This window comes from Diplotaxodon limnothrissa, linkage group LG15, assembly GCF_057381915.1.
Source record: "Diplotaxodon limnothrissa isolate DT_005_m linkage group LG15, D_limnothrissa_male_GT1.1, whole genome shotgun sequence".
In the NCBI taxonomy this organism is placed as follows: Eukaryota; Metazoa; Chordata; class Actinopteri; order Cichliformes; family Cichlidae; genus Diplotaxodon; species Diplotaxodon limnothrissa.
The window spans coordinates 12,864,124-12,888,497 of NC_140610.1; the positions used below are offsets into that span (position 1 = coordinate 12,864,124).

At 39.5% G+C, this 24,374-nt stretch overlaps 3 protein-coding genes and 3 non-coding genes across 7 annotated transcripts; 4 read left to right on the plus strand and 2 right to left on the minus strand.

Annotated features, from left to right (window-relative positions):
* The first annotated feature begins 711 nt into the window (after nucleotides 1-711).
* Nucleotides 712-5,528, plus strand: myct1a (myc target 1a). The gene is made up of 2 exons (XM_085372982.1): nucleotides 712-984; nucleotides 3,531-5,528. The coding sequence occupies exons 1-2, from the start codon at nucleotides 930-932 to the stop codon at nucleotides 4,073-4,075; spliced, it is 600 nt and encodes a 199-aa protein (XP_085229108.1). The 5' UTR covers nucleotides 712-929; the 3' UTR covers nucleotides 4,076-5,528.
* A 2,167-nt stretch (nucleotides 5,529-7,695) lies between these two features.
* Nucleotides 7,696-13,913, plus strand: serac1 (serine active site containing 1). Its single transcript, XM_085372392.1, has 17 exons — nucleotides 7,696-7,751; nucleotides 8,233-8,381; nucleotides 8,470-8,506; nucleotides 8,599-8,741; nucleotides 9,829-9,918; nucleotides 10,508-10,639; nucleotides 10,732-10,853; nucleotides 10,926-11,054; nucleotides 11,200-11,313; nucleotides 11,475-11,637; nucleotides 11,889-12,039; nucleotides 12,138-12,279; nucleotides 12,413-12,513; nucleotides 12,670-12,767; nucleotides 12,886-13,068; nucleotides 13,145-13,288; nucleotides 13,398-13,913. Exons 2-17 carry the CDS (start codon nucleotides 8,288-8,290, stop codon nucleotides 13,532-13,534), a joined length of 1,980 nt encoding a protein of 659 aa, XP_085228518.1. The 5' UTR covers nucleotides 7,696-7,751; nucleotides 8,233-8,287; the 3' UTR covers nucleotides 13,535-13,913.
* A 1,639-nt stretch (nucleotides 13,914-15,552) lies between these two features.
* On the plus strand, nucleotides 15,553-16,662 carry gtf2h5 (general transcription factor IIH, polypeptide 5). 2 transcript variants are annotated; one of them, XM_085373014.1, is made up of 3 exons: nucleotides 15,553-15,598; nucleotides 15,966-16,052; nucleotides 16,145-16,662. In XM_085373014.1, the coding sequence occupies exons 2-3, from the start codon at nucleotides 16,018-16,020 to the stop codon at nucleotides 16,323-16,325; spliced, it is 216 nt and encodes a 71-aa protein (XP_085229140.1). In that variant the 5' UTR covers nucleotides 15,553-15,598; nucleotides 15,966-16,017; the 3' UTR covers nucleotides 16,326-16,662. The 2 variants fall into 2 exon arrangements, with proteins under 2 accessions (XP_085229140.1, XP_085229139.1); XM_085373013.1 differs by having other exon boundaries at nucleotides 15,557-15,653.
* Nucleotides 16,663-17,434: 772 nt separating this feature from the next.
* On the minus strand, nucleotides 17,435-17,517 carry trnal-uaa (transfer RNA leucine (anticodon UAA)). The gene has a single exon. It is a non-coding gene; the product is annotated as a tRNA-Leu (tRNA).
* An 847-nt stretch (nucleotides 17,518-18,364) lies between these two features.
* LOC146617179 (U2 spliceosomal RNA) lies at nucleotides 18,365-18,559 on the minus strand. Its single transcript, XR_014906914.1, has one exon. It is a non-coding gene; the product is annotated as a U2 spliceosomal RNA (small nuclear RNA).
* A 5,513-nt stretch (nucleotides 18,560-24,072) lies between these two features.
* On the plus strand, nucleotides 24,073-24,266 carry LOC146617180 (U2 spliceosomal RNA). The gene has a single exon (XR_014906913.1). It is a non-coding gene; the product is annotated as a U2 spliceosomal RNA (small nuclear RNA).
* Nucleotides 24,267-24,374: the final 108 nt, after the last annotated feature.

Below are 24,374 nucleotides of genomic sequence, written 5' to 3' on the forward strand. Positions count from 1 at the left end.
TTTAGCGTGGGATCAAAAACACAGAGATTCATTTCAGTGCATTATATCCTGATTTGTTGAGAGAAGGCGGTAAAAAAGAACTTGAAATAAAAATGTTGGTGTATCAAAAGAGCAGCTGAGCAGCTCTTCTTTCTTATCAAATTACATTTTTTTAATGAATCTCTCAAATTCAGGCAACTTTGGTTTTGATAGAGAGAGAGGCACCGAAGAAACACTGAGTTTACCAATACAAATGCTGCAGTTAAAGACACGTGCAAAATTACAATCACCATTTTCAGTTGGAGATTTGCCTTTCAATGCCCCTTACAGCCCCAGAAATGTAACTTCTGGTGCAAGGTGGTGGCTTGTCGCCTGGGGTCTCTGTGACGGAAGAAAAAAAAGAAGAGATTGAAATATTTATCATTTCTGAAAGGAAGAAAAATATTTGTGATTGTAATAGACTCTCATATGGTAACAGCTGAAGGACTAACTCCTGCGGTGGTGATCCTTCTTCTACTTTAATCAACCTGAAGGAAATGATGAGAGAGGAAGTGATTACAGAAACACCCCGTCTCTATACCTCCAGGATCTCTGTCCTGAGTAGATAAGCCCCTCCTGTTGCTAATTTCCAGCAGAAAAGCAGGAAATGTGACAGCGTAGTTTTCCGCTTCCATAAACAAGCTGACTGTCAGAGTTAGCTGCCAGCCCTGCGAGCGTCTGGGCTGAGTCTCCTTTTGAGGAAGTCGGACGTTACTGACAGGGAAAGTGAGCAAAGGAGAAGAGGGAGAAAGTAGGGGGAACAGGAAAAGAGACGGGACAGAAAGACAGGAAAACCCATCATAAAAAAGGACAGGAAAGAATTGACAGGAGAGAAGGGAGAAGACGAGGAACAGACAGACTGAACTGAGCTTCAGTCTCTCTTCCTCTCCTTTGACAAAGCAGATTAAGTCATGGCTGCGAACAACACAAATTTCCTTCTGGAAATGCTTCAGCCTGCCGACGTTGGTGAGTTTTCTGAGTTTTCTGAGTTTTCTTTCTCTTTTAGCTGGTGTGTTTCATGTGGTTGCTCTGATTGGTGCCTTCAGGAATTCAAGCTTGAATCGCCTCCTAGAATAGATGTAATATGCGGGCCTGGTGCCTTTTTGAACCAAGCTTTATCATCCAAATTTGAATATTCAAAGAAACCTTTTCAGACTTCTAAGAATGCTCGATCTGTTTGGTGCTCATCTAAGGAGCGTGGAAAGAAAAGCGACTGGACTTCTTTAAGTTTCTTGAGGACGTTTCACCTTTCATCCGAGAATCTTCTTCTGTTCTAAAACCAAATGGTGGAGAGTCCCAGGTATTTAAGCCCTAGTGGGAGTTTTCCCTTAAGAGGGTACTTGACCCACTATTGATCAGGTGCCTCATCAAATGAACAAAGGTGTAGGTCATTATCTGAGTTTTAAGGTGAAACCTCACCCTATCATGTGACCTACTGAATCAATGTTAATGTCAATCCAGTCACTTTTCTTTCTAAGCTCCTTAGATTACCATAACCTGGATGACTGAGAACCTACACAGACATACTTGCTGCTGATGTTTTCTTTTTTTCAGTTTTCCCTAATGGTATTTCCAGATGACTTTTTACTAGCGTCTGCCCTCCATTTTCCAAAATTAGAGAAAAAAAAACTTGTGGAAATGTGGTCTAGTAACAAAGCAGGTTCAAACTTTTTGAACATTTTATTGAGGGGAACCCGATTTCTTTTCCTGGCATAAGTCCAGTGGTATTTGTCTCATCTGCTACATTCTCTTCCTTCTCTCAAGCATGCTCAGTTGGCTTTATCCAAGGCAAAGTAGCACAGAGCAAGAATATGTCAACAGCTTTTCATTTTTTGTCTGTGTGTGCGTGTGTGGAAATGAAACTCAGTTGGTTTGTTTTCTCCAAGACGCTCAATCTGTTAAACACAGGCAGAGGAAAGCCTATTATTATTTTGTCAAGGGCCACCATATTTCAAGACACGTCTGGCAATTCTCAGTTTCTTCCTAGCACACATTAAATCCCTTGCATTCACAGTGGATTATTAAAAAAAAGACCATAAAGGATATTTAGATGCACTGCATGTGCATAAGAGCAGTGAGGATGTATAACTTCACCAAAGCTGAAAAACCCTCCAACCTGTGCATTAATTGACTGTGTGGATCCAGAAGGATATTTAGATCCAAATTAATTTCTGATGTTGTATTGAGAGCATCAAAAAATGTATCTAAATGTATCTTTTTGTCAATTTTATATGCATTTGTAGAAATATTAACTGGTTGTTCCACACTTGCCACACAGAACTGCAAGCAAGTATTTGTGATACCTGGTAATCAGTCTTTCACATCACTGTGGTGGAATTTTGGCAAACTCTTCTTTGCAGAATTGTTTTAATTCAGCCACAGTGGAGGATTTTCCAGCATCAATGGCCTTTTTAAGGTCATGTCAAAAAAGACTCAATGGGATTTAAGTCAAGACTTTGACCAGGCCACTCCAAAGCCTACATTTTTGTTTTTGTCTATTCAGAGGTGGGCCTGCTGATGTGTTTTAGATCACTGTTCTGCTGCATAGCCCAAGTGTACGTGAGCTTTAGGGCATGAACTGATGGCCAGACATTCTCCTTTAGAATTTTATTTTACTGTTGGTGTGGTGATCTTTTTATGAAATGATGTGTTAGTTGTATGCCAGATGTAAAGGTACTCAAGCCTTCAAGAAATCTTGGGGATCACCAAGATGTTTTTTGGCAGTGCAAGACAAGCCTTTGTGTTCTTTTTGGTCACCAGTGGTTTTCTCCTTGGAACTCTCTCTTGGATGCCATTTTTGCCAAGTCATGAATTCTAAGTGTAACTGAGACATGTGAACCCTGCAGCTCTTTAGATTTTGTCCTGGTTATTTTCTGACCTCCTTCCATAAGTTATGTATGTGCGCTTGGACTAATTTCGGTAGGCCGGACACTCATAGGAAGGTTCACCGCTGTTCCAAGTTCAGATTCCCAGCCTTAAAGCTTTAGAAATGGCTTTATAACCCTTTTCAGACTGATAGATATCAATGACTTTGATTCTCAGCTGTTTCTTTAGATCTTGGCACGATGTGCTGTCTTCTGAAATCTTTTAGCCTGCTTCACTTTGTCAGGCAGGTTCTATTTAAGTAATTCTTTGATACAACAGGTCTGGCAGTAATCAAACCTAAGAGTGGCTTGTGAAACTGAAGTGAACTTCTGAAAAAATTTGGCTAATCACAGTTCATTCATGATTTCACACAGGGAATCATGAATTAACTGATTAATAACAAAATGATGGTTTAATAAATTAAACCATAATTTAAAACTGCATTTTATACTTACTCAGGTTATCTTTGTCTAATATTACAATTTCATTTAATGATTTAAAGCATATAAACAAAGAAGAAAGCAGGAAAGGGAGCAAACACTTTTTCACAGACTTGTAATGGGAATATTTGCGATATAAAAAAGATACTACAGCACAGATCATTTTATAATGATCCTTTTTTAAATGGTATGCTTCTCTCTTCACAGACCACCTGATTATAGCTTTCTGTGCTTCTGTGGCAGTGGGCCTTCTCTTGGGCGCCCTAGTTTATGTGATGCTTACTTGGTTTTCCCGACACAAAGCAGGCTCTGCCAGCATCACCCGCCGCCCGCATCGCCGCTCGCACACTTCTTCCCGCCATCGTCCAGGCTTTAACCGCAGCAGCAGCTATGACCGGCGAAGCAACAACAGCTTAGTGACAGCTGCTTTCACCTTTCACCGCCAGACTTCCTCTCAAGATCACTTTGACGCAATGGCGCATAAATCCAGCTTCAGGGGCTCCACCTTCCACCCGCTCCTCCAGTGCAGCCAAATTGCAAGAGAGGCAGAGGAGGGGAGCCAAACCACACTGCCACGTACACCACCTCTGACTACATCAACTGGATCAGCTCAAAGCGTAGCCCAGCCAGCTGCCACCCCACCAAGACCAGAGTCATTTTGGGGGAACAGTGTCAGAGGTCTTCATGCTACGCAGACCCCACCTCCAGCTTATGAGAGCATAATCAGAGCTTATCAGGAAACCCGAACCTAAGAGGAGTGAAAGCAGCACTGGCTGATACTAATTGGGAGATGAATGGATTTCCAAACTGGACTAAATCTATAATGATTTTTATGATCAGGTGGAGCTGGAGTGGAGAAAACAAAGAGGCCAAGCTCAGCTAAGTGCCCTGCTTAACACAATAACTTCCTGAAATTACATAATTTTTAGCAAATCTGCTATATATTTATAAACATATTTGCCTTTCATCATTAGATACTTTTATACAAAAAAAGAAATTGTAAAAAGTTATTTGAATGGTGTTGCATCCTGTCAATGGTGATTATTTATAATGTAAGGCAAGACATATGCTTTCTCCGTGCAGGTCGTATAATAACTATGCAAGAAAAGATGTAATGATTGTACACGTGAAGCTTAAAAGATAAATAAAAAGTGTGTGTAAGCCTGTAGTTAATAAAGTGCATTAGACTATTTGATGTTTTATCAAATTCATGATGAAAACTTGGTTAAATGGACCTGATGTTTTTTATTTTCTGAATCACATATTCAAGATGATTTTGTTTATGTGTTTGCATGAACAGCACTTGCGAATGTGACATGTGAGAAAATGTGGGCATTAGGTATAAGAATTTTTGTTCTGTATGTTTTGAATGTATTTTACTGGACTCTGCTCTTAAGTTAATGCAATAAAGCAAGACTCAAAAAGGCTTTTCAGTGCAGACATTTTGGTCTGCAACAGGTCTGGAGGGACTCGGCAGGACAACCATTTCTTCACATAAGCTGACACAAAATATATAAAAAAAAGTGAATAATTCTTCCAATAAGGCCTCTGGGTATAAAGAAAGGATACTGAGCAATCTCAAAATGTAATGGGTTCTGTCCTTTACCACTCCACCTATAGCTACTTTCAGCTGCTCCCTTGGTACAAGCACAAATGGGCTTTTAATCTCCAGCTAAAACTGAACCAGTGACCTTTTGCATGGCAAGCAAATGTCTGAACCATTGTACTATGAACTGCTACTATGTTGATTTTCATGAAACCTCTCCAGCACACTTCATAAAAGTCAAGGTAGTCACCTTACAATGCAGTTCAACCTAGCACTCACTCAAATATGAGCTACCAACAGTTCAAGACTATAGTGTTGTTCCACAGTAATGCACTCTAGAGCAAAAAAAAGCCAGAATACAATAATAGTAATAGCTGTGTTAGACTGCTATATTTACAGTGCAGCTGTGCTGTCATTTTTATTACTGTCCTAACTGTTGTTTCCTGAAGAAGGAACTTGTGTACAACAGTAAAGTTTGAAAGGTGAAGGACACAATCCCTACAGAGCTCTTAAACTTTACAGGACCAAACGATGAGCAGCACTCGTAATGGCAAAACACATAATCGCTAAGGTATTTACAGCTGACTAAAGCCAGACAGAAAAATAATAATAAAAGCTAACCTAAAACTTAAAATTTTTAAACAATGCAAACTAAAAACTAAACCGAAACAAACAAACCTACTATGGAAACTAAATTAATTAGTTTACCACATTTAATACACACAAAAAAGAACTATACAACCAAATCTAAAAACATGACTCCAAAATGCCAAACTCTTAGCACAATTTTACTGGTCTCACTCAAATATCATTATAAATCCAAGATTTGCACATTTCTGACACACAAATCCATTATTCAACACGCTTTTTTCACCTACAAAACACTGGCCTTCAAAAGGCAACACAATCATTACCAGTTCCTCTCACTCGTTATGCACCTCCTCAAACTCAACTAGAAGAACAATTCAGTCATGTGTCAGAGTATAAAAGAGGCCTCAAGTGTAGAAGAGGAAGACTAGCAGGCAGCGGAGGCCATCGTGGACGAGGAGGAAGAGGAAGGCTCAGCCATGCCAATATTTCCAGTGAAATGTGTGCAGCTGCTCAGTGGGACATTTTGTATTATAGTAACCAATAAATACTTCTTTTGTTACCTTTTTGTATCTCTGCACTGATTTTCTTGGCAATGTTTCTCACTGTACTAACATTACATGGTGGAATTACTGAGTTTTGCCATATACTACATGAAACAGGTAACACTGGTGTTGAGATATATGTAGAACTGTAAATGCTATATTTGGACAAAACTCCCTACACTTCACCAGAACAAGAAAAAATAAACTTACTCTTACACATTTGCATGGATTTAAATATGTAGCTTCATGGCCAAAAATACACAAATAATTTTTATAGTATTTTCCTGAATTTCTGAATTTGGTTTTTGATGTTCTGTAGGAATGTAAAGGTATGTGCGTGTTGTTTTGGTTAAAGAAATCAGTTTTGAGAAGAAAGAACAATGTTTTGAGTTGTGTTTAAGTTTTTAAAAGTTTTATGATATGTTAAAAATGCAAATAAAATGTAAAAAACATGTAATAACAAATATGTTACTGCATGTAAAAAATACACTTCTGTTTAGATAGATATATTTTGCTCTTTTTGTCAGACCTTCCCACAGATGTCCTCCTATATATATTTTTGTCTTGTACTTATGGAAAAGAGTTGTAGAAAAGACATTACTGGTTTTAGTTCTAATAACATTTTGTCAAATTTTCACTTTAAATAAATCTGGTACATATTTGACTGAGAAAGAGAAAGGAGGTCAAACTCATTTTAAACTGTGAGCCAGATACAGCACACTTTGATCTTAAGTGGGCCAGACCAATGAAACTCTTCTTTCTGTCCGTTCATAATGGGTTATTCGATTATTGAATATTATCTTAATATTTGACAAAGAAGCACAATTTCAACAGAACATCTCAGTTTTTTTCTACATAATAAAGATTCATCCACTGCTGTAGTGAATGAAAGAAATCTATATGTATGAGAATTAAATTGTAAGAAATAAACGTGTAAAATTACAGAAAAGGTTCTGGTAGCTATATCTTTGTCAATCCTGTGATTACAAAACACAAAGTTTTTGTTTATTCACAGAACACGTCCTTTATTTGTATCCATTGTTAAAAAAAACCCATTAATTTCTGTAGTGAAGAAAAGGAACTTTTCTGATATATTTTTTTTATTATCTGTTACCTAATTACTTAGGTGTGGCCACATAGGAGGCATTTAGCAGTAAAGATAAATCTGTGATACAAAATTATATTAAAAGTCAAACTAAAACAGACTCTCTTCGCATTTCCTAAAGCTGTCCAGTGAGGCCCGATTGGAGTGTTCATCAGCTTATTTCTGGCCCCTGTGCCTTATATTTGACACCCCTCCTCTAACCCATCTATTCTTATCAGTTTGCTGATATTGCCAAATTTCACATCCATAAATTGCAGTTCTCCAATAAGAAGCCACACTTCCCTATTTTCATGAATGGAAATTAAACTTTATGTGACCACAATTTATCCTTCCCGCAACAAGAAGGCTATAAACATTTTTGATTTTATAATATCGCATTGTAACAGTATTACCGTCTTTATTTGATGCCTCTCTTACTCTCGCCCCTCCTCTTTCCCCCCGTGACATATTTACTTTTTACACTGTCGTTTTTGCGTAATCTTGCAGTTCACACACCGAACCTCTAAAGCGGTCAATAAAAAAAAACTGTTGCAGTGGATGACGTATTATTTGTGGGACAAATTTATGTTGTGTTTATTTACACCGGCTGCAGTCTTGGAGGACGTTATCGTAGTTCTTTTAAAACGTGTCCATCGATAAATACGGTAAACTCGCTTATCAGAAATGGACATTAATCCACTACATGTCCACCGGGTTACTCCATTAGCCGTTTGGGTGCCTTGCACAGAGCTAGAACAATCATAGCCAAATGCTAACTAATCTCCACCAAGTTAGTGGCAGCTAAGGCTTCATTTAGCTTCACCCGGATTACGTTTGGGTGTTCATGCCAGCTTTGGCTTTATGGCGGAGACTTACCGGTGTTTATGTTATTTACTCAAGTAATTTTAGCCCAGCTGTCAGTTACACCCATCTGTGTGGCTAGCTAACGTTTAGCTAATGGTCTTTGATTATATTAATGCTTTAGATTAGTTCACCATTAGCACTGTCACGAGTTAAATGTTAGCACTGCTAAGTGTTTAAACTGACATGATAACATTAAATGTAATTATCGGGTCGTTTTTGCGTTGACATACCGTTATGTGCCTTATCAGACACTGTCCTCACGTCTGTGACTTGGTCAGATAGGTTGGACAGCAGTCTGGTTAACACACGCACATCTGGGAGGGCACACAGGGGAAGGATGTCCGCAGCCGCTCTGCGCTGGATCCGTTGTCGGAGGCTGAGCACAGCTGGGCCGCCTAGTGTGAAGAAAGTGCTTCAGTGGAAAGATTTAAGTAAGTTATTAGACAAATCAGCAATCTTGTACAATAAATTTCAATAAACACGTTGAAAATAAAGATCTTCCTCTTCGCTGGCATTTAGGGAAAGTTGCTAAAGTAACTGGCGCAGTTGTCTTGGGGTAAGTTACATTATTAAAAGAATGATTTATGCAGCGTGTGAGAGAAGAATGATCTCTGTCCCATAGCTTATTAAACATGCTCCTTTCTGCAGGGGCTGTCTTTTTATTACTTATGAGGTGATAGCCTTGGATAAGGCTGTGACCATTGACACTAGTGCAATTCTTCAGGAGAAGAACAAGTCGTACATCTATCTGAGGGCCACTCCTTCAGATGAAAAAGACAACCTAACTGGAGGTAATTAATGCTATCCTAAACAACCTCATGGGTAACATGACACATTATATATCTTTTGTTGCTGGACTCAGTCACAACTTTTCACCAAACCCTGGCTGGTGTTTGTAGGACAATCCCAGAATAAACAGTACATTTATAAATGCATCACGGAGTCTCATATTTGATGTTTTTGCCTGTTGTACGACTGTGTTTGTAGTTCTACATTTTCTCACTGCATCAAAATATTCACATTCTGTTTCTACATACCTCCATCTAGTGTCGGACGTATTTTGGGACGAATTACACATTTTGTTGTGAAAATACACAAGGTCAAATGTAGCATCTCCCATTTGGCATTGCAGTATTTCTTCTTGTACTAAATCTGTCATTTTAACCTCTTTTGCTGTATAAATTATTTATATATTTCCACTAGCCTATAAATGTAGTAAGACCTGTTTAGATTTTTAATTTAAATTTACTGGGTTTTGGACATGTTCCTTCTTCCCTACTGTGGGAGGGCATTATCTGACAAATATGCTGAGTGGCCCCATTTTGTTCTTGTATGAGAAAGTGTTGTTGAGTTTTTTATGTTCAGTGGGGCAGTGACATCTGCCTTCATTCTTCCTGTCTTCCCTTTCCTGCCAGGACTTTGGGCCATTTGGTGTTGGGTGATTTTACTTCCTCGACCTTTTTAGTGGAAGCTTTCACAATCAACTTATAAACTCAAATATAAGCGGCTTGACTATGCCGAAACATATGATCATGATCATTTTAAGCAGTAATCACTCATAATGCGCTACTTCACTTTTAACTTAAAATAAATACATGTGAACTTAACACACAACAGTATAGCAGGGAATGTGTTTAGGCTTTCGGGGAGGTGCAAATGCTATAAGGATGAGATGGATTTATAGTGAAAGATAAAAAACAGAATCTTTATTATAAAAATGGAAATATAAATTAATCTGACTCAAATTTGATTAATTAGCCACCTCTACAGGGAAGCATTTCTAAATGGTTTCTGTTGTCTTTATAATGTTATAGAAATGCAGTTCTAAATTTTGTCAAGAGAGTAGTGGCTAGTTGTTTTTTTCTGCATCTCTTCCAGGACTTACACACAAAGCAAGGAGGGAACTTCATAAAGCAGCAAGACGGTTTGTGGAAATATCCTCGAGGCTTTTACTGCAATCACTCGATGGTAAGAAACTAACAAACACCAATTCACCAATAACATAGACAGATACACGATAATGCCCCTAATATTTCTTGAACTGAAAAGTATTATTGCCAATAGCAGGGCAAGTGTTTATGCTCAGAAAACTGTAGTCATTTAGTCAATTTTATGTGACATATGTGCACAGAGACCAAAGGAAACACCTGCCTTTGCACATGCACATCCTGTTTTGAATGCCACATAGCTTTTACAGTGGTGTGGATCTTGTAAAAGTGAGTGGAATAAACAAGTCTGAGATTTTTTGTTTTGTTTTTAGCCACCTGTAGTTTTAAATCCGCAGACAAAAAGTTACATTCACTTTTGTTTACTTTAACCTTTTACAAATTAATAGCTGCCAAATTGATGACACAAGTTTCACTCCTGCAAGGTTTGTACTGTAGCTCATTAGCTCTTGTAGTAATCTAAAAGGTGGTGCAGTAGACACTAGTAGTTAACCTTTTAGTTGTAGTTAGAATTGCTAAAAGGTCCAGTTAGAGGAATTAGTAGAACACGTCTCCACTTTTATTTTGTAAATGTTCAGACGGTCAGTTTGTTCCGTAATTTTGTGTCTTAGAGCACTTCAGTCATGTGGATGCTGACCCACATGAGGTGGCATTGTGGGTCCTGCTGAAGAAGACACAGTCAGCTAACAAAGCCATCAGACTAGAGGCTGTTCAGGAGCTTGCAGACAATCACCACTGGCATGGTAAAGGACCCTAAAAGTTTCCTGTCACGTTAATTTGATACACAACAGAGACCTGCTCTGGTCTTAGATCACACCTGTTTTGAATAATCCAGATTACCAGTACCAGACGGCAGCCCAGGTTATAGACCATCGGACAGCAGTGGGCTTGGCCCGGATGCCTCAGGTAGACCTGAGGTTTTTCCGTCACCCACCTGCACTGCCTGATTTGGAGGAGGTACTCAAATCTACTTTTTAGGATAGTTACCATTTGAATGCCTACCTCACAGATGTGCTGTGATCTTCTCAGGGTTTGTCAGCGGAGGACGGACTGAGGCAGCTTTTGGCATCTCTGCCTCAAACTGAGGTGGACAAATGTGTTCGGTACTTTACCTCACTGGCCCTGAGAGAGAGCACTCAGTCCTTGGCAGCACAAAGGGTAACAATCACAGATGTACACATACATGTACAGTCATTAGGAAGGCCAGGTCTAAAACTAAAAACAGTCACTGGGATGTGATAAAGAAAAAAAGAAGAAGCTAGTTTCTATATCCTGTCATTAACACGTGCGCTTCATTGTTCAGGGTGGTCTGTGGAGTTTTGGTGGCAATGGGCTGCCTTATGCCCAGAGCCTTACCTCTGTTCCTTCTGAGAAGGTGGAGTCCTTCTGTCTGCAGGCACTGGTACAGCACTCAAAGGTAATCATCATCATTGTGCATCCAAAGGTGATTTAGTCTGGAGTCGGTGGCTTGATTATTTACTTACTACTCATTGTGATCATTGTAGCAGTGTATTAAGGTCAATTCTATGCGCCCGCTGTCTGGATGTTGCCTTGTGGTTAATACTTTGTGATCTGCAGGTAAGGAGCCACTGTGACCACATAGTTGCCAACGGAGGTCTACAGCTTCTCCAGAGGGTTTATCAGCTCAGAACAGACTCTATGAAGATTCAGAGGAACATTGTTCGCATCATCGGAAACCTGGCTCTCAATGAAGGTGCCCATCAGGCCATAGCCCAGTCCGGTAAGTCTGTAACTAATCTGAATAAACTGGAGACAGCTCTGATTATGTGTAATCCTGACTGGGTGCGCTAAAGATGTTATGAAAGTAAGGTCTAAAATATATGTTGTGCTTGTTTCAATTAGAGATTCGATTTTCACCATCACAAAAAATGTGTTTACTTTTATAGTTATCCACCCCAACTTATAAATTTTATCGTACTCCTCACACTTTCCTGTTTTTTTCCCCCTACTTTACCCATAAAACACTTGCAGGCTGGGTGTCTGTCCTGGCTGAGATGATGCAGTGCCCTCACATCATGCAGGCGTCTCACGCAGCTCGCGCTCTTGCAAACCTGGACAGGGAGACAGTAAAAGAGAAATACCCAGATGGCGTCTATATCCTGCACCCACAAACACGTAGCAAGTAGGAAAACAAATTCAGTTATTACATAATGCATTAACGTCATATTATTTTATTGTTATAACCCAACCGTCATCTTTGACAATGTTTTCAATTTCCAGTCAGCCAATCAAAGCAGACGTGCTGTTCATCCACGGGATTCTAGGGGCAGCTTTTAAGACGTGGAGGCAGAAGGACCGCAATGCATTAGAGGAAGAGGAGGCAGCCAAACGCGAAGATGACTATACAGAGTGCTGGCCAAAGGTAACAAAGGCACCTAATTCCTCTCATTACATTAATGGATTGTTTCAGTGTTTTCCAGTGTTTCTGAGGTCTCACACAGCTTAAGATTTATCTCAGTGTTCTTCCGTGTTGTTTTATCACTGTTTATTGTCAGTCATGGTTGGCTGCTGACTGTCCAAATCTTAGAGTGCTGTCGGTGGAGTATGACAGTCATCTAAGTGACTGGATGGCCCAGTGTCCTGCTGAGAATCAGAGGTAAAAAAAACAACAACTATAAGTCTGTAGTTTCTTTATAGGTCTACATGTGATTAAGGTGCTATTCTTGGTAAAATAGAATATTTTTGCAAAGTCGGGTACCCTTGGATTAATTACTCCAACAGATTAAAAAGGGTTGACTATCTGTCTCTCCAGGATGTCTCTAGCCTACAGAAGTCAGGAGCTGCTAAAGAAGTTAAAGCTGGCGGGAGTTGGAGAAAGGCCTGTGGTCTGGGTAGCCCACAGTATGGGAGGTATTTCTCCCACATCTTTCCTTCCACAAGCATGTCGGACTTTTATGCAGATCCCTTGAATCCAATTTGAAAAACAAAAATTACTAATCTATCCTCTTGCATTTGGTTTCTCTTGCAGGACTGCTTGTAAAGAAAATGCTGCTGGATGCCTTACAGGACCCAGACATGCATGGGTTATTACAGAACACCAAAGGGATTATGTTTTATAGTGTTCCTCACTACGGCACCTTCATGGCAGAGTACTCTGTCAATGTTAGATATCTTCTCTTCCCCTCCATAGAAGTCAGAGAACTCTGTAAAGGTCAGTGAATATGATGAATTCTGCGGTCTATGGAACTCTTTCAGCATCTAATGTGAATTGATGTGTGTGTTTTAAGATTCACCAGCTCTGCGCAGCCTGAATGACAACTTCTTGAACCTGGCCAAAGAAAAGGATTTCAAGGTGCTGAGCTTTGCAGAGACTCTACCGACAAACATTGGACCCATGATCAAGATACTTGTGGTACCAACGCAGTCAGCAAGTATGTAACTCCACATACTGTAATGTCTGAAATGTACAGCTTAAATATTAAAAAAACAACAACACATAGTTGAAGCAGTGTCTTGCGTCTCATCGTGTTGTGGTTTCAGATCTCGGGATTGGTGAGCTCATTGAAGTGGACGTAGATCACCTAAACATCTGCAAACCAGAGAGGAAGGACTCGTTTCTATACAAACGCAGCCTCCAGTTCATCCTGGACGCTCTGCAGAGCTACATCGCCCACTGACAGAAATCTATGAAAACAATGACACTGAGACCACCTGCTGTATACTTGAAATGTATACTACACTCCAAACCAAACAGAGAAATAACTGCACATTCACATAAAGCACCACAAATGCGATTGCAGTATAGCTAATTTGTGGAAACCTGTCAGTTGTGATAACGATAGCAGGGTGCGTTTTTTGTTGTTGGGGTTTTTTAAGTCATTCACTGAGATAGGTCTCTTAATGCTACATCAGCTAAGTTATAAAGAAAATAACTTATGTTTACAAGTAAATTAAGCACATTGAAATTTTATCTAGATTTCCTTTTATTTTAGATTTATTACCAGCTAATCATGGGATACACAATGCTCATTATCTACTGTATTTACTTAAAAATGCACTGACATTTTGTTGCTACTCATGCAACTCGACTTTTGACCAGAGCAAAGGTTTAAGACTTTATTTTTTATATGTATTTGTTTTACTCTAACTATAGTGTGATTATCATCTTATGTGCCAAAACATACTCTTTCCCAAGCCTTACCTCAAGTGGACCTGAGTTCATACATTTAGTTCAGATTGCACATGCAGTTGTATGGGACCGATCAAGCAAATTAATTTTAATACATGTGTTTGCAGCCCCCACTGCCACTAGCAGTCCTAAATGCTGGCAATGAAATGAATAAATGTGTAACGTTTGAGGGTTTATGAGTCTATGCATTTCTATATACAAAGTACAAAATACAACAAAGTACTTGAAACATTCCTCTGGGATTTTGGCCCATATTGACATGATACCATCACACAGGTGCTGCAGATTTGTCAGCTGAATATCCATGATAGGAATATACCACATCCCAAAGGTGCTCAAGAGGATTAACATCTGGTCACTGGAGGTCATTTGAGTTCAGTGAACTCATTGCCACCTACAAGAAACCAGTATGACATGATATGAGCTTTGTGACATGATGTCTTATCCTGCTGGAAGTGGCCATCACAAGATGGGTACACTGTTATCATAAAAGGATGGACATGGTCCAGAACAATAAATGGGTTGAACTAAGGGGCCTAAATTGTGCCAGGAAAACATTTCCTACACCATTAAACCAGCCTCGGAAACCTTAGTTTCCTATTCTTACCTTATTCTTCTGCTGCTGTAGCCCATCTGCTTCAAGGTTCAAAGTTTTGTTCAGTCATAGATGCTCTTCTGCATACATTGAATATAAAAAAGTGATTATCTGAGTTACTGTTGTCTTCCTGTCAGCTCAAAACAGTCTGACCATTCTCCTCTGAGGCATTTTTACCCAGAGAACTCCTGCTCACTGGATATTTTCTCTCTTTTTGGATCAGTCTCTATAAATCCTAGAGATGGTTGTAGCTCAAGTGACCAGCAATTTCTGAAGTACTCGACAATCAGCCCACATTCAAAGTCACCTAAATCACCTTTCTTCTCCATTCTGATGCTCAGTTTAAACCTCAGCAGGTCATCTTGGTTGTCATGTCTACACGCTTAAGTGCACTAAAATACTTCCACGTGACTGGCTGATTGGATATTTGCCTTAAGGAGCAGCAGAGCAGTTGTACCTTATAAGTGGTTCTGAGTGTTTGTGTAAATATATATATATATATATATATATATATATATATATATATATATATATATATATATATATATATATATATATATATATATGTATGTATGTATGTATGTATCAAGTTGTCATAGTTTTCCTGTTAGTGACAGAAGGAGGGAAATGGCACAGTACTGTATTTTATACTGGATCTTAACTTACATTTTGCATCAATGTCATGATGCAGTTTTTGTAATGGATTTTATGCACTTGGGTACAAATGTTGCATTATTTTTTTCATAATACTCACTCATCTATACACAGCGTAGTTTTTTAAACCCACGGTATTGATATGATACCTTTTACCAAGCACAGAAAAGCAGCACAGAAGCAGCAAAAACTTTTAAAACACGCTAACGCGATATTTGGACATCAGAAGATTGTCCCTTGGCGCACACCTTACATAACCCATCAATGCCTTGAAAACTTAACAGGAACAGCTGGAGATCTCGGGTAGATAAACGGCTGTTTGTTGCTTTATGTTAATCCTTCGCTTAACTGTAGACAGGTATGTACATGAAGTTTGCTCTTTTAGATATTTAAGATCGTGGTATGTAGCAGAACATGCCTGTGGCCATGCTATTTTGAGCTAATGGTAGCAGCAAAATGCTAACCGGTGCTAAAACAAAGAGCTAGCATACGCTGTACTGGAACGTTTACAAGTATTTTCTTTGTTGTAATGGTAATAAAAGTATTATTAAAATGTCCGAAAACATGTGACGCGTTTATCTGACTGTTTGGTGGCTTAATAATGGTTTAGCTGCCGTAAAGCTGCTTCTACCTGAGGCCTTCAGCTGTCGGTTTGTTTACTGTGCTGCAGGTGTTCAGCTCTTTAATCAGCTTCGACTGTCCATTTCTCTGCACCTGTCAATATGGTCAACGTGCACAAAGGTGTCCTTGTTGAATGGTAAGGTTGTAACTTTGCCAAGAAATATTTGTAGTTAGCTTCACAGAAATCTGTTTTTAAGTAGCCGAAACTTTAACTTTCTCTTCCTGCAGTGATCCTGCCATGAAACAATTTCTCCTGTACCTGGATGAAACGATGGCCTTGGGAAAGAAATTCATCCTCAAGGATCTTGACGACACGCACGTGTTCATTCTTGCAGAGGTGGTTCAAACACTCCAGGAGAGAGTTGGAGAGTTGATGGACCAGAATTCATTCCCCATCACACAGAAATAAACGCAAACTGTCAGGAGAAGTGCTACTTTTTGGCCATGGACTGCTCATGATCTCTGGATAAATGTTTGCAGTGTTTTAACTGCAGACTACAGTGGATTACTGTGAAAATGCTCAAGGAGTTTAAATACATTTTAATAACAGGTTCCAGAATATGTTTTCTTTTTCTTTGCCTTCTTTAAATTGCAGATCAAAGCTACCGTGTTGGCAGCAGCATTTCCCCCCCCCCCCTTATTAATAATTGATATGAAAGGAGCAAGGATCCGAAGTTAAATAAATTGACAGCTGCTTGCTGTTTAACAGTGACTTTGAGGGTTTTTTTTTTCCATATTTGGATTAAAGTTGGTCTAAAAATATTTAAAACTGTCTTCTGAAAATTTTGGGATGTTGTTTCTAATGTAAATCAAAATAATACAATTGTGTATTGAAGGTCATATAAGCCCTTTTAAAGCATTTTAAATTGAAAATAATTTGAGGGTAAATAGTCTCTTTTATCACTATGTGGCATCTTTATTTTTCTTTCTTTGTAATGTGACTGGATGAAGTAACTAGATTTATTTAGTATCATTAACGCAAGCTAAGTTTCTCTACATTAGTTATACATTGCACCCCAAAACATACAGAAAAACCCCTCTGATTGTGCACAGAGTGGGAAGCAGGAAAACTGTTTAAAAAGAACGTTGAGGAACCACTTCTGACTGAGTTTTAGGATTTGTCAAGCCAGCTAACAAAAACAAGCCCGGCTGAGTTCAAGCTGCTTTGTAAGAATTGATTTAGTCTTTTTCTGTTTAATTCCATACACACACATAATGAAATACCCAAATTCTTTGCAATGTTATGTTGAAAAGAGTGTAACTGCCTTTCAGAGAGGTGACCCCTCCCAATTTTAATGTATTCATTTTATTAACAGTGAGCTTCTTTTTATAGCCATTAATTTTACTAATTAATCCAAAAGCTTGGAGTTTTTCCATTAACCATTTAACAATTTTCCCTTTGGGTTCAGCATCACAGCTTTTTTGTGGGAAAGATATTGCTCACATCAAATGCCTAAAAATCACATCTGTTGCTCTCATAGATTCCATCCAGTTTACCAGTCATGAGGCTCCAAATTATACCAGGAGTGGGGTTTGAACCCACGAGAGCATGCGCTCATTGGAGCTTAAGTCCAACGCCTTAACCACTCGGCCATCCTGATGCATATATATTGTGCATGCGTGTTCCTTTAGGAAACAGGAAGATTGGTAGGAGAAAGAAACGTATTAATCTTGTTTGTTAGGATCATAGCCATAAATGGAGGACTCTTATAAAGTCCATGGATTTTCATTCACACATATTACATGAGGTATCTACTCTTTACACACTAAGGATCCACACTACCAGGGCTACGGCACACAGCTGTTTTATAAATCATCAAAACCAATACTATCCTAAGATTTATTATATACAAAAATGATCTGTTCCAAAATGTTTTCATGTAATCCTGAAAACAGAAAAACAATCTTCTGCACTATTAACCATCCACAAATGGAAACAACAGACAATACAGGTGATTTTAGCTAAAAAGCCAAGAAAAAATTGTGTGGTTTATTTTTTTTCAAACGATGTAATTTACAGCCACAGAGGACAGAAAGCTGCAGTATGTAGAGAAAGAGAAGAGTTAAACCTATAATCAACATGAGTCCTTGTAGATGGCAGCCTCCGGTTTTTAAAGACTTCTATTGGTCTCTAGTGGACAACAGAGGTAACTGCAGGATTCGAGCCAGAATAGTGTAACTGCAGTTCAAAACGACATATTTTTTTGATTTCCCATAGAAAGTGTGTGTCCAGCCACGTGTCAGTCCAAGTGGCAGGATTTAGTAATTCTGGTAATAGTTAAATGTAACTCATTCACAAATATTAAGTCGCAACATTTCAGTCTGACTAACCTTGGAAGATTACACGAAGACAATGTCCAGATATGCAGACGCACGCATATATCTAGCGAATAAGAAATTTCTTTGCACAAACTGTTGAGTCAAATGACATTTGTTTTTCACAGCTTCAGGGGGTGCACCGTTCCTAGAAATACTGCAATACCAGGTCGATGCGTGGAGTGGACGGAGCAAGCCCCTATTCCATCTCCCTGCTCCAAAAATCAATTTAATATATGGTCCCCGGGTAGGGGACGTATCAGATATTAAACTGATAAGAACAGATTTATTTTTTTTTCCTTTTTTTTTATTTTCTTTTCAAAGTATCTCCACACTTTACATTCATATTCCAAATAGCTCAAACATCTTATCATTTTTTTTTTTTTTTTTTTCACAACATTTACATTTCTTCATTTCTTTCCATCCCAAAGAGCATTCTCCCGAGCTAAATCCGATTTCCAACACACGAAGCAAAGAACATTTTGATTAACAATAACAACCAACACATACCTACTATCTCGCTCCCTGTCACTTACCACCTTCTTTTGGGTGGGTTTAAGAAAAAAGCTTTCCACCTATCCTTAATTGTGTCACTTCCCCACTTTTCTAGTTCGTGCCAATATATACCTTCAAATTCTTTCTCTATTGCCTTAACTGTTCCAATTTCTCCCCATTTATACACCCCCGTTATGAAACCCTGTCTTGCTTTCCATAATTTAAGCTTTACAATTGATAACAGCATACAAAGTACTTTATATTGCTCTTTTCCCACTCCCTTAACCCCAAACGAGGTGATTTCATCATATGTCACGTTTTCCAAGCACTTATAACTCCCTTTTACCCCGTCCCACACCTTTTTTGCATATTCACATCCCCATAATACATGTTCAATCGTTTCATCTTCCTTACAATTTTCCCTTGGACAAACTTTTTGTTTCCCCAAATCGTGGGCATACATTGTGACTCTTACTGGTAGTCTTCTATGCAGGTGCAACCAATTAAAATCCTTTAATCCGTTCTTAAAACTCTTATCCTGAGCCCGTTCCCACACTTCTGAGCTCACCATTACTAAGTTGACATTAGATTTCTGTACCAATTTTTTGTATAGTAGCTTGTGATTTACAATTGTATCCACCTCATTACATTCCGTATGTCTCCTCCCCCACTTTACCATTCGCTGGAAATACTCCGGCCTAGTCTCCGCTTTAGGGCCTTTGTTGTCCCACCCTATTAAGAACCGATATGGTATCGACAACCAGAACCATAACAGGATTTGACATTTGTGCATATATGTCTTTTTCAATAGTGTACAAACACTTGCATAGAATATTGCATCCAACTTCAATGGGACGTTTGTCACCCCCTTCCCACCATCTGCTATTTCTTGGTACATTTGCACCCTTTTTACGTATTCATAACCCCCCCATATGAATTTAAATATCCCCCTCATTAATTGAGCTCTATACTTTTGCGGCATCGGAAAAACATAGGCCAAGTGTAGCAACTTTGGCAACACCTCAGCCTTTATGACCAACGCTTTCCCTGAGATTGAGAGTTTTCTTGTTTTCCATAATCCCAAATTTCTATCTACTGCAGTCATCTTCTTTTTCCAATTGCATAAGGCGTCCCCCTCCTTGTTCCCAAAAGAAATTCCTAATATGTCCATAGCACCTTCACACAACATAAAATCACAAATGTTATCCTTTCTCCCTTCCCACTTCCCAAGATATTTATACATCGTCTTCTCTTTGTTTATTTTCGATCCTGTTGCTTTTTCGTAATCATTTAAGATTTCTATCACTCCCCTTAAACTTTCGTCGTCTGCCAGGTATAATATCGTATCGTCCGCGTATTGAGATATTTTTAAGCTCTCGCCCCGTGGCAACGTTATCCCCTTTACGACTAGACTCTCCCTTATTGCACAAGCCAGGGGTTCAGCGTAAAGCACGAAGAGCACCACCGATAGTGGACACCCTTGCCTCAATCCTCTTGTTTGTTGTACTTTGTCCGTAAGGTAACCATTAATTTTTATTTTTGAATTTATGCCCTTATATAGGACTTTTACCCATTTTGTAAAAACCCCTCCTAGGCCCAATCCGTCCATTACCTTCCACAAAAAAGCGTGGTCTACTCTATCAAACGCTTTTTGCTGGTCCAAACTAACGCATATTGCCGCTATGTTTCTCTCCTTTACATATGTGAGTACATCCCTATGTAGATGTAAGTTCCATGTGATCTGCCTCCCCTGTACCCCGCAAGTTTGATCCATCTCTACTATGTGTGACATGACTCCTGCTAGCCTGTTTGCCAAAATCTTACTCAAGATTTTATAGTCCACGCACAACATAGTTAATGGTCTATAATTATCTAGATGGTTTGGATTTCCTTTCTTAAACAGTATGGACACCACTCCCGTTTTCATACTATCTGACATCTCTTCTCCCTCCACGATTTCCTTAAAAACCCCTAAAAGGTGTATCCCCACCATATCCCAGAAAGCCACATAAAATTCTTTTGTTAGGCCATCTATACCAGGCACCTTATTGGCCTTCATTGCCTTTATCACATTGTGTGCCTCTTCTACTGTCAATTCCCCCCCCCCCCCCCAACTTGCCTCTTTCATCTTCCAGTAACCTTCTCTTTAGGGATCTTATAAAAAACTCCCCCTTTCCCTCATCCAAGTTCTCCTTCTTGAACAATTCTCCATAATATTCTTTCACCATTTTTAACATGTTTTCCTTCCCCCTAATCACATTTCCATCCTTCTCCAATTTCCTTATAACCCCCCTCTTATCTCTTATCTTCATCTTTCTGAAAAAATATGAGGAGCATTTCTCATTTTCCTCATACTCTTCCTGCTTTAGTTTATATATTACAGCCCTTGCTTTCCTCTCGAGCAATTCTTCCTGTCTTATTTTTAAATTTTCCAAATACCCTTCCTTTATTTTTTTCTTTCCCTTATTTTGCGTAACATAAATATGTTCTATCTCTTTTTGTATTATGTCAAACTCCTTCTTTCTAAACTTTGCTCTCTCTGAGCAATAATCGACCGTGAACTTTTTTATTTTTTTCTTTATGTCCTCCCACCAAAACACAACATTGCTGTATAAGCTTTTCATCTCTACCCATAAAGGGAAGATTTTTATAAAACCTTCCCTATAGGATTTTTCAGCAAGCACATCGTTGTTAAACTTCCAGTACCCTTTTCCAAAGTCAGGCCCTTCTATCTCAAGCTCCACATCCACAGCTTGGTGGTCTGTAAAAAGAGCCGGTATAGTTTTTCCGTTTATTATTTTACACTTTTTTCCTACAAGAATATAATCTAGCCTACTTTTCGCCCCCCTTGAGTTCTTCCATGTGTACCCCACCTGCTTTCCCTGTAGTTTCCCCATTACATCTATTAATTCATATTTTTTAATAAAGGTCTTAAAGGGGAGGGAGCACTTTTCCTTTTCCAGAGAGCAGTTAAAGTCCCCTCCCACAATAATGTCCTTTTTAGTCAAGAAACAGGTGTCCAATTTTTGGAAGAGGTCCCTACGTAGCCCGTGCTCCACCTGTGCGTACACATTTATTATCCGGCATTGGGTCCCATTTTTTTCAACATCCACCACCATTACCCTTCCTTGTATTACCGTATAGCTCTCCATTATCCGGATACCTTTATTCCCACATAACACCCCGACTCCAGTCCCATGTACCCCCCCGATGCTCCAAGAGGCTTCCCCTCCCCTCCATTCCTCAGTAAACACAACAACATCCCCCTCATCCTTTAGATGGGCTTCTTGTACCAAACAAATATCAAAATTATAACATAGTAAAAATTCGTAAACCATTTTCCTCTTTCGGGCGTTTTTTAGCCCCCTAACATTCAAAGTAATTATTCGTATTTTCCCCATACCATAAACAGAAGGGCAAGTAGAGCACTAAGAGCAGGATTAAACAAAAAAAGAATGAGAAAAAAAAGAAAAAAAGAAGGAAAAAACAAAGAAAAAGGGTTGCGATAAGTCACTTGATAAATTTTTGCTCTTCTCCCATAGTCTTTATCTATCCATGTTAACATGTAACAATAAGTTTTTTATAAAGGAGTCCTCTGACTTTTCTTCACTCTCACCTTCCTCTTCCATGTCCCCGTCACTTGTCACGTCACTTAACGGGGTATGCATACACTCAGTCTGTGTTCCTCTCCATACATACCCCTCCACGTTCCCACCTTCCTCCAAAACCTCCTCCCTGACTTCCTGGTCTCTTGTCTTAACCTCTTCCGAGGAGGTGGCCGGGCTCACCTTTCTCCTCCTCTTTGCAGATTTTCTCCGTGGCTTTGCGACCACTTCCCACAATTGGGGATCCTCCCCCTGCTTCTCTTTCTCACCGTCTTGCTCGGGACTCCTCTCCCCCTTCTCCTCTCGCCGCTCCGTCCCCTCCTCCGCGCTCCCCGCTTTATCCTCGTTAGCCTGATTTCCAGCAGCTTGTGGCGGCTCCTGTGGCCTTTCTCCGGCGTCAGAGTCTATTTCCACTTCGCTGCGATCTTCCTCAACGAGTCCAGTCTTCACCACGGCCGAATATGGCCGGGGCTTAGTGCAGTCTCTCGCCATATGTGCGTCTGAGTCACATAGGTGGCATCTTCTGGGCTCCTTACAGTCCTTTGTTATATGACCAAGCTTGCCACAACTCCTACACCTCACCTGGTCACATTTGTCCGCGTTATGTCCAGTACTTCCGCATTTCCTACATGCTTGAGGCTGCCCTGCGTAAACTAGGAAGCCTCTATCCGCTCCAATGGAAAATACTGCGGGCGGATGGCAATATCCATCCTCGCTGTCCATATCCGCATTCAATTTGATGCGAAATTGTCTCTTTCCAGTCCATAGGCCGAGGCCGTCCTTTATTTTCCGTACTCCTGGGAGGACAGTAACGTATCTCCCCAGGAAGTACTTGATAGTCTCTTCCGTGACCCAAGGATTATACATATGTATCGTTAAAATTCTATAATCGTTCCGATACAAAGGGGTCACCGTATATTTCCGCAGTTCCTCATCTTCTTCCACGATACTCTTCTTTCTCACTTCTTCCGCATACTCTCCAGTACAAAAGGTCACATCATAGTGCTTGCTTGCTGAGCTCAGAAGTGTGGGAACGGGCTCAGGATAAGAGTTTTAAGAACGGATTAAAGGATTTTAATTGGTTGCACCTGCATAGAAGACTACCAGTAAGAGTCACAATGTATGCCCACGATTTGGGGAAACAAAAAGTTTGTCCAAGGGAAAATTGTAAGGAAGATGAAACGATTGAACATGTATTATGGGGATGTGAATATGCAAAAAAGGTGTGGGACGGGGTAAAAGGGAGTTATAAGTGCTTGGAAAACGTGACATATGATGAAATCACCTCGTTTGGGGTTAAGGGAGTGGGAAAAGAGCAATATAAAGTACTTTGTATGCTGTTATCAATTGTAAAGCTTAAATTATGGAAAGCAAGACAGGGTTTCATAACGGGGGTGTATAAATGGGGAGAAATTGGAACAGTTAAGGCAATAGAGAAAGAATTTGAAGGTATATATTGGCACGAACTAGAAAAGTGGGGAAGTGACACAATTAAGGATAGGTGGAAAGCTTTTTTCTTAAACCCACCCAAAAGAAGGTGGTAAGTGACAGGGAGCGAGATAGTAGGTATGTGTTGGTTGTTATTGTTTATCAAAATGTTCTTTGCTTCGTGTGTTGGAAATCGGATTTAGCTCGGGAGAATGCTCTTTGGGATGGAAAGAAATGAAGAAATGTAAATGTTGTGAAAAAAAAAATGATAAGATGTTTGAGCTATTTGGAATATGAATGTAAAGTGTGGAGATACTTTGAAAAGAAAATAAAAAAAGGAAAAAAAAAAAAAATCTGTTCTTATCAGTTTAATATCTGATACGTCCCCTACCCGGGGACCATATATTAAATTGATTTTTGGAGCAGGGAGATGGAATAGGGGCTTGCTCCGTCCACTCCACGCATCGACCTGGTATTGCAGTATTTCTAGGAACGGTGCACCCCCTGAAGCTGTGAAAAACAAATGTCATTTGACTCAACAGTTTGTGCAAAGAAATTTCTTATACGCTAGATATATGCGTGCGTCTGCATATCTGGACATTGTCTTCGTGTAA

Coding starts and splice junctions, on each gene's coding strand:
- myct1a (XM_085372982.1), top strand. CDS start 930: ATGGCTGCGAACAACACAAATTTCCTTCTGGAAATGCTTCAGCCTGCC. Junction 985..3,530: donor GCTTCAGCCTGCCGACGTTG/GTGAGTTTTCTG, acceptor CTCTCTTCACAG/ACCACCTGATTATAGCTTTC.
- serac1 (XM_085372392.1), top strand. CDS start 8,288: ATGTCCGCAGCCGCTCTGCGCTGGATCCGTTGTCGGAGGCTGAGCACA. Junction 10,854..10,925: donor CACTGCCTGATTTGGAGGAG/GTACTCAAATCT, acceptor TGATCTTCTCAG/GGTTTGTCAGCGGAGGACGG. Junction 12,768..12,885: donor GGTAGCCCACAGTATGGGAG/GTATTTCTCCCA, acceptor TTTCTCTTGCAG/GACTGCTTGTAAAGAAAATG.
- gtf2h5 (XM_085373014.1), top strand. CDS start 16,018: ATGGTCAACGTGCACAAAGGTGTCCTTGTTGAATG. Junction 16,053..16,144: donor AAAGGTGTCCTTGTTGAATG/GTAAGGTTGTAA, acceptor CTCTTCCTGCAG/TGATCCTGCCATGAAACAAT.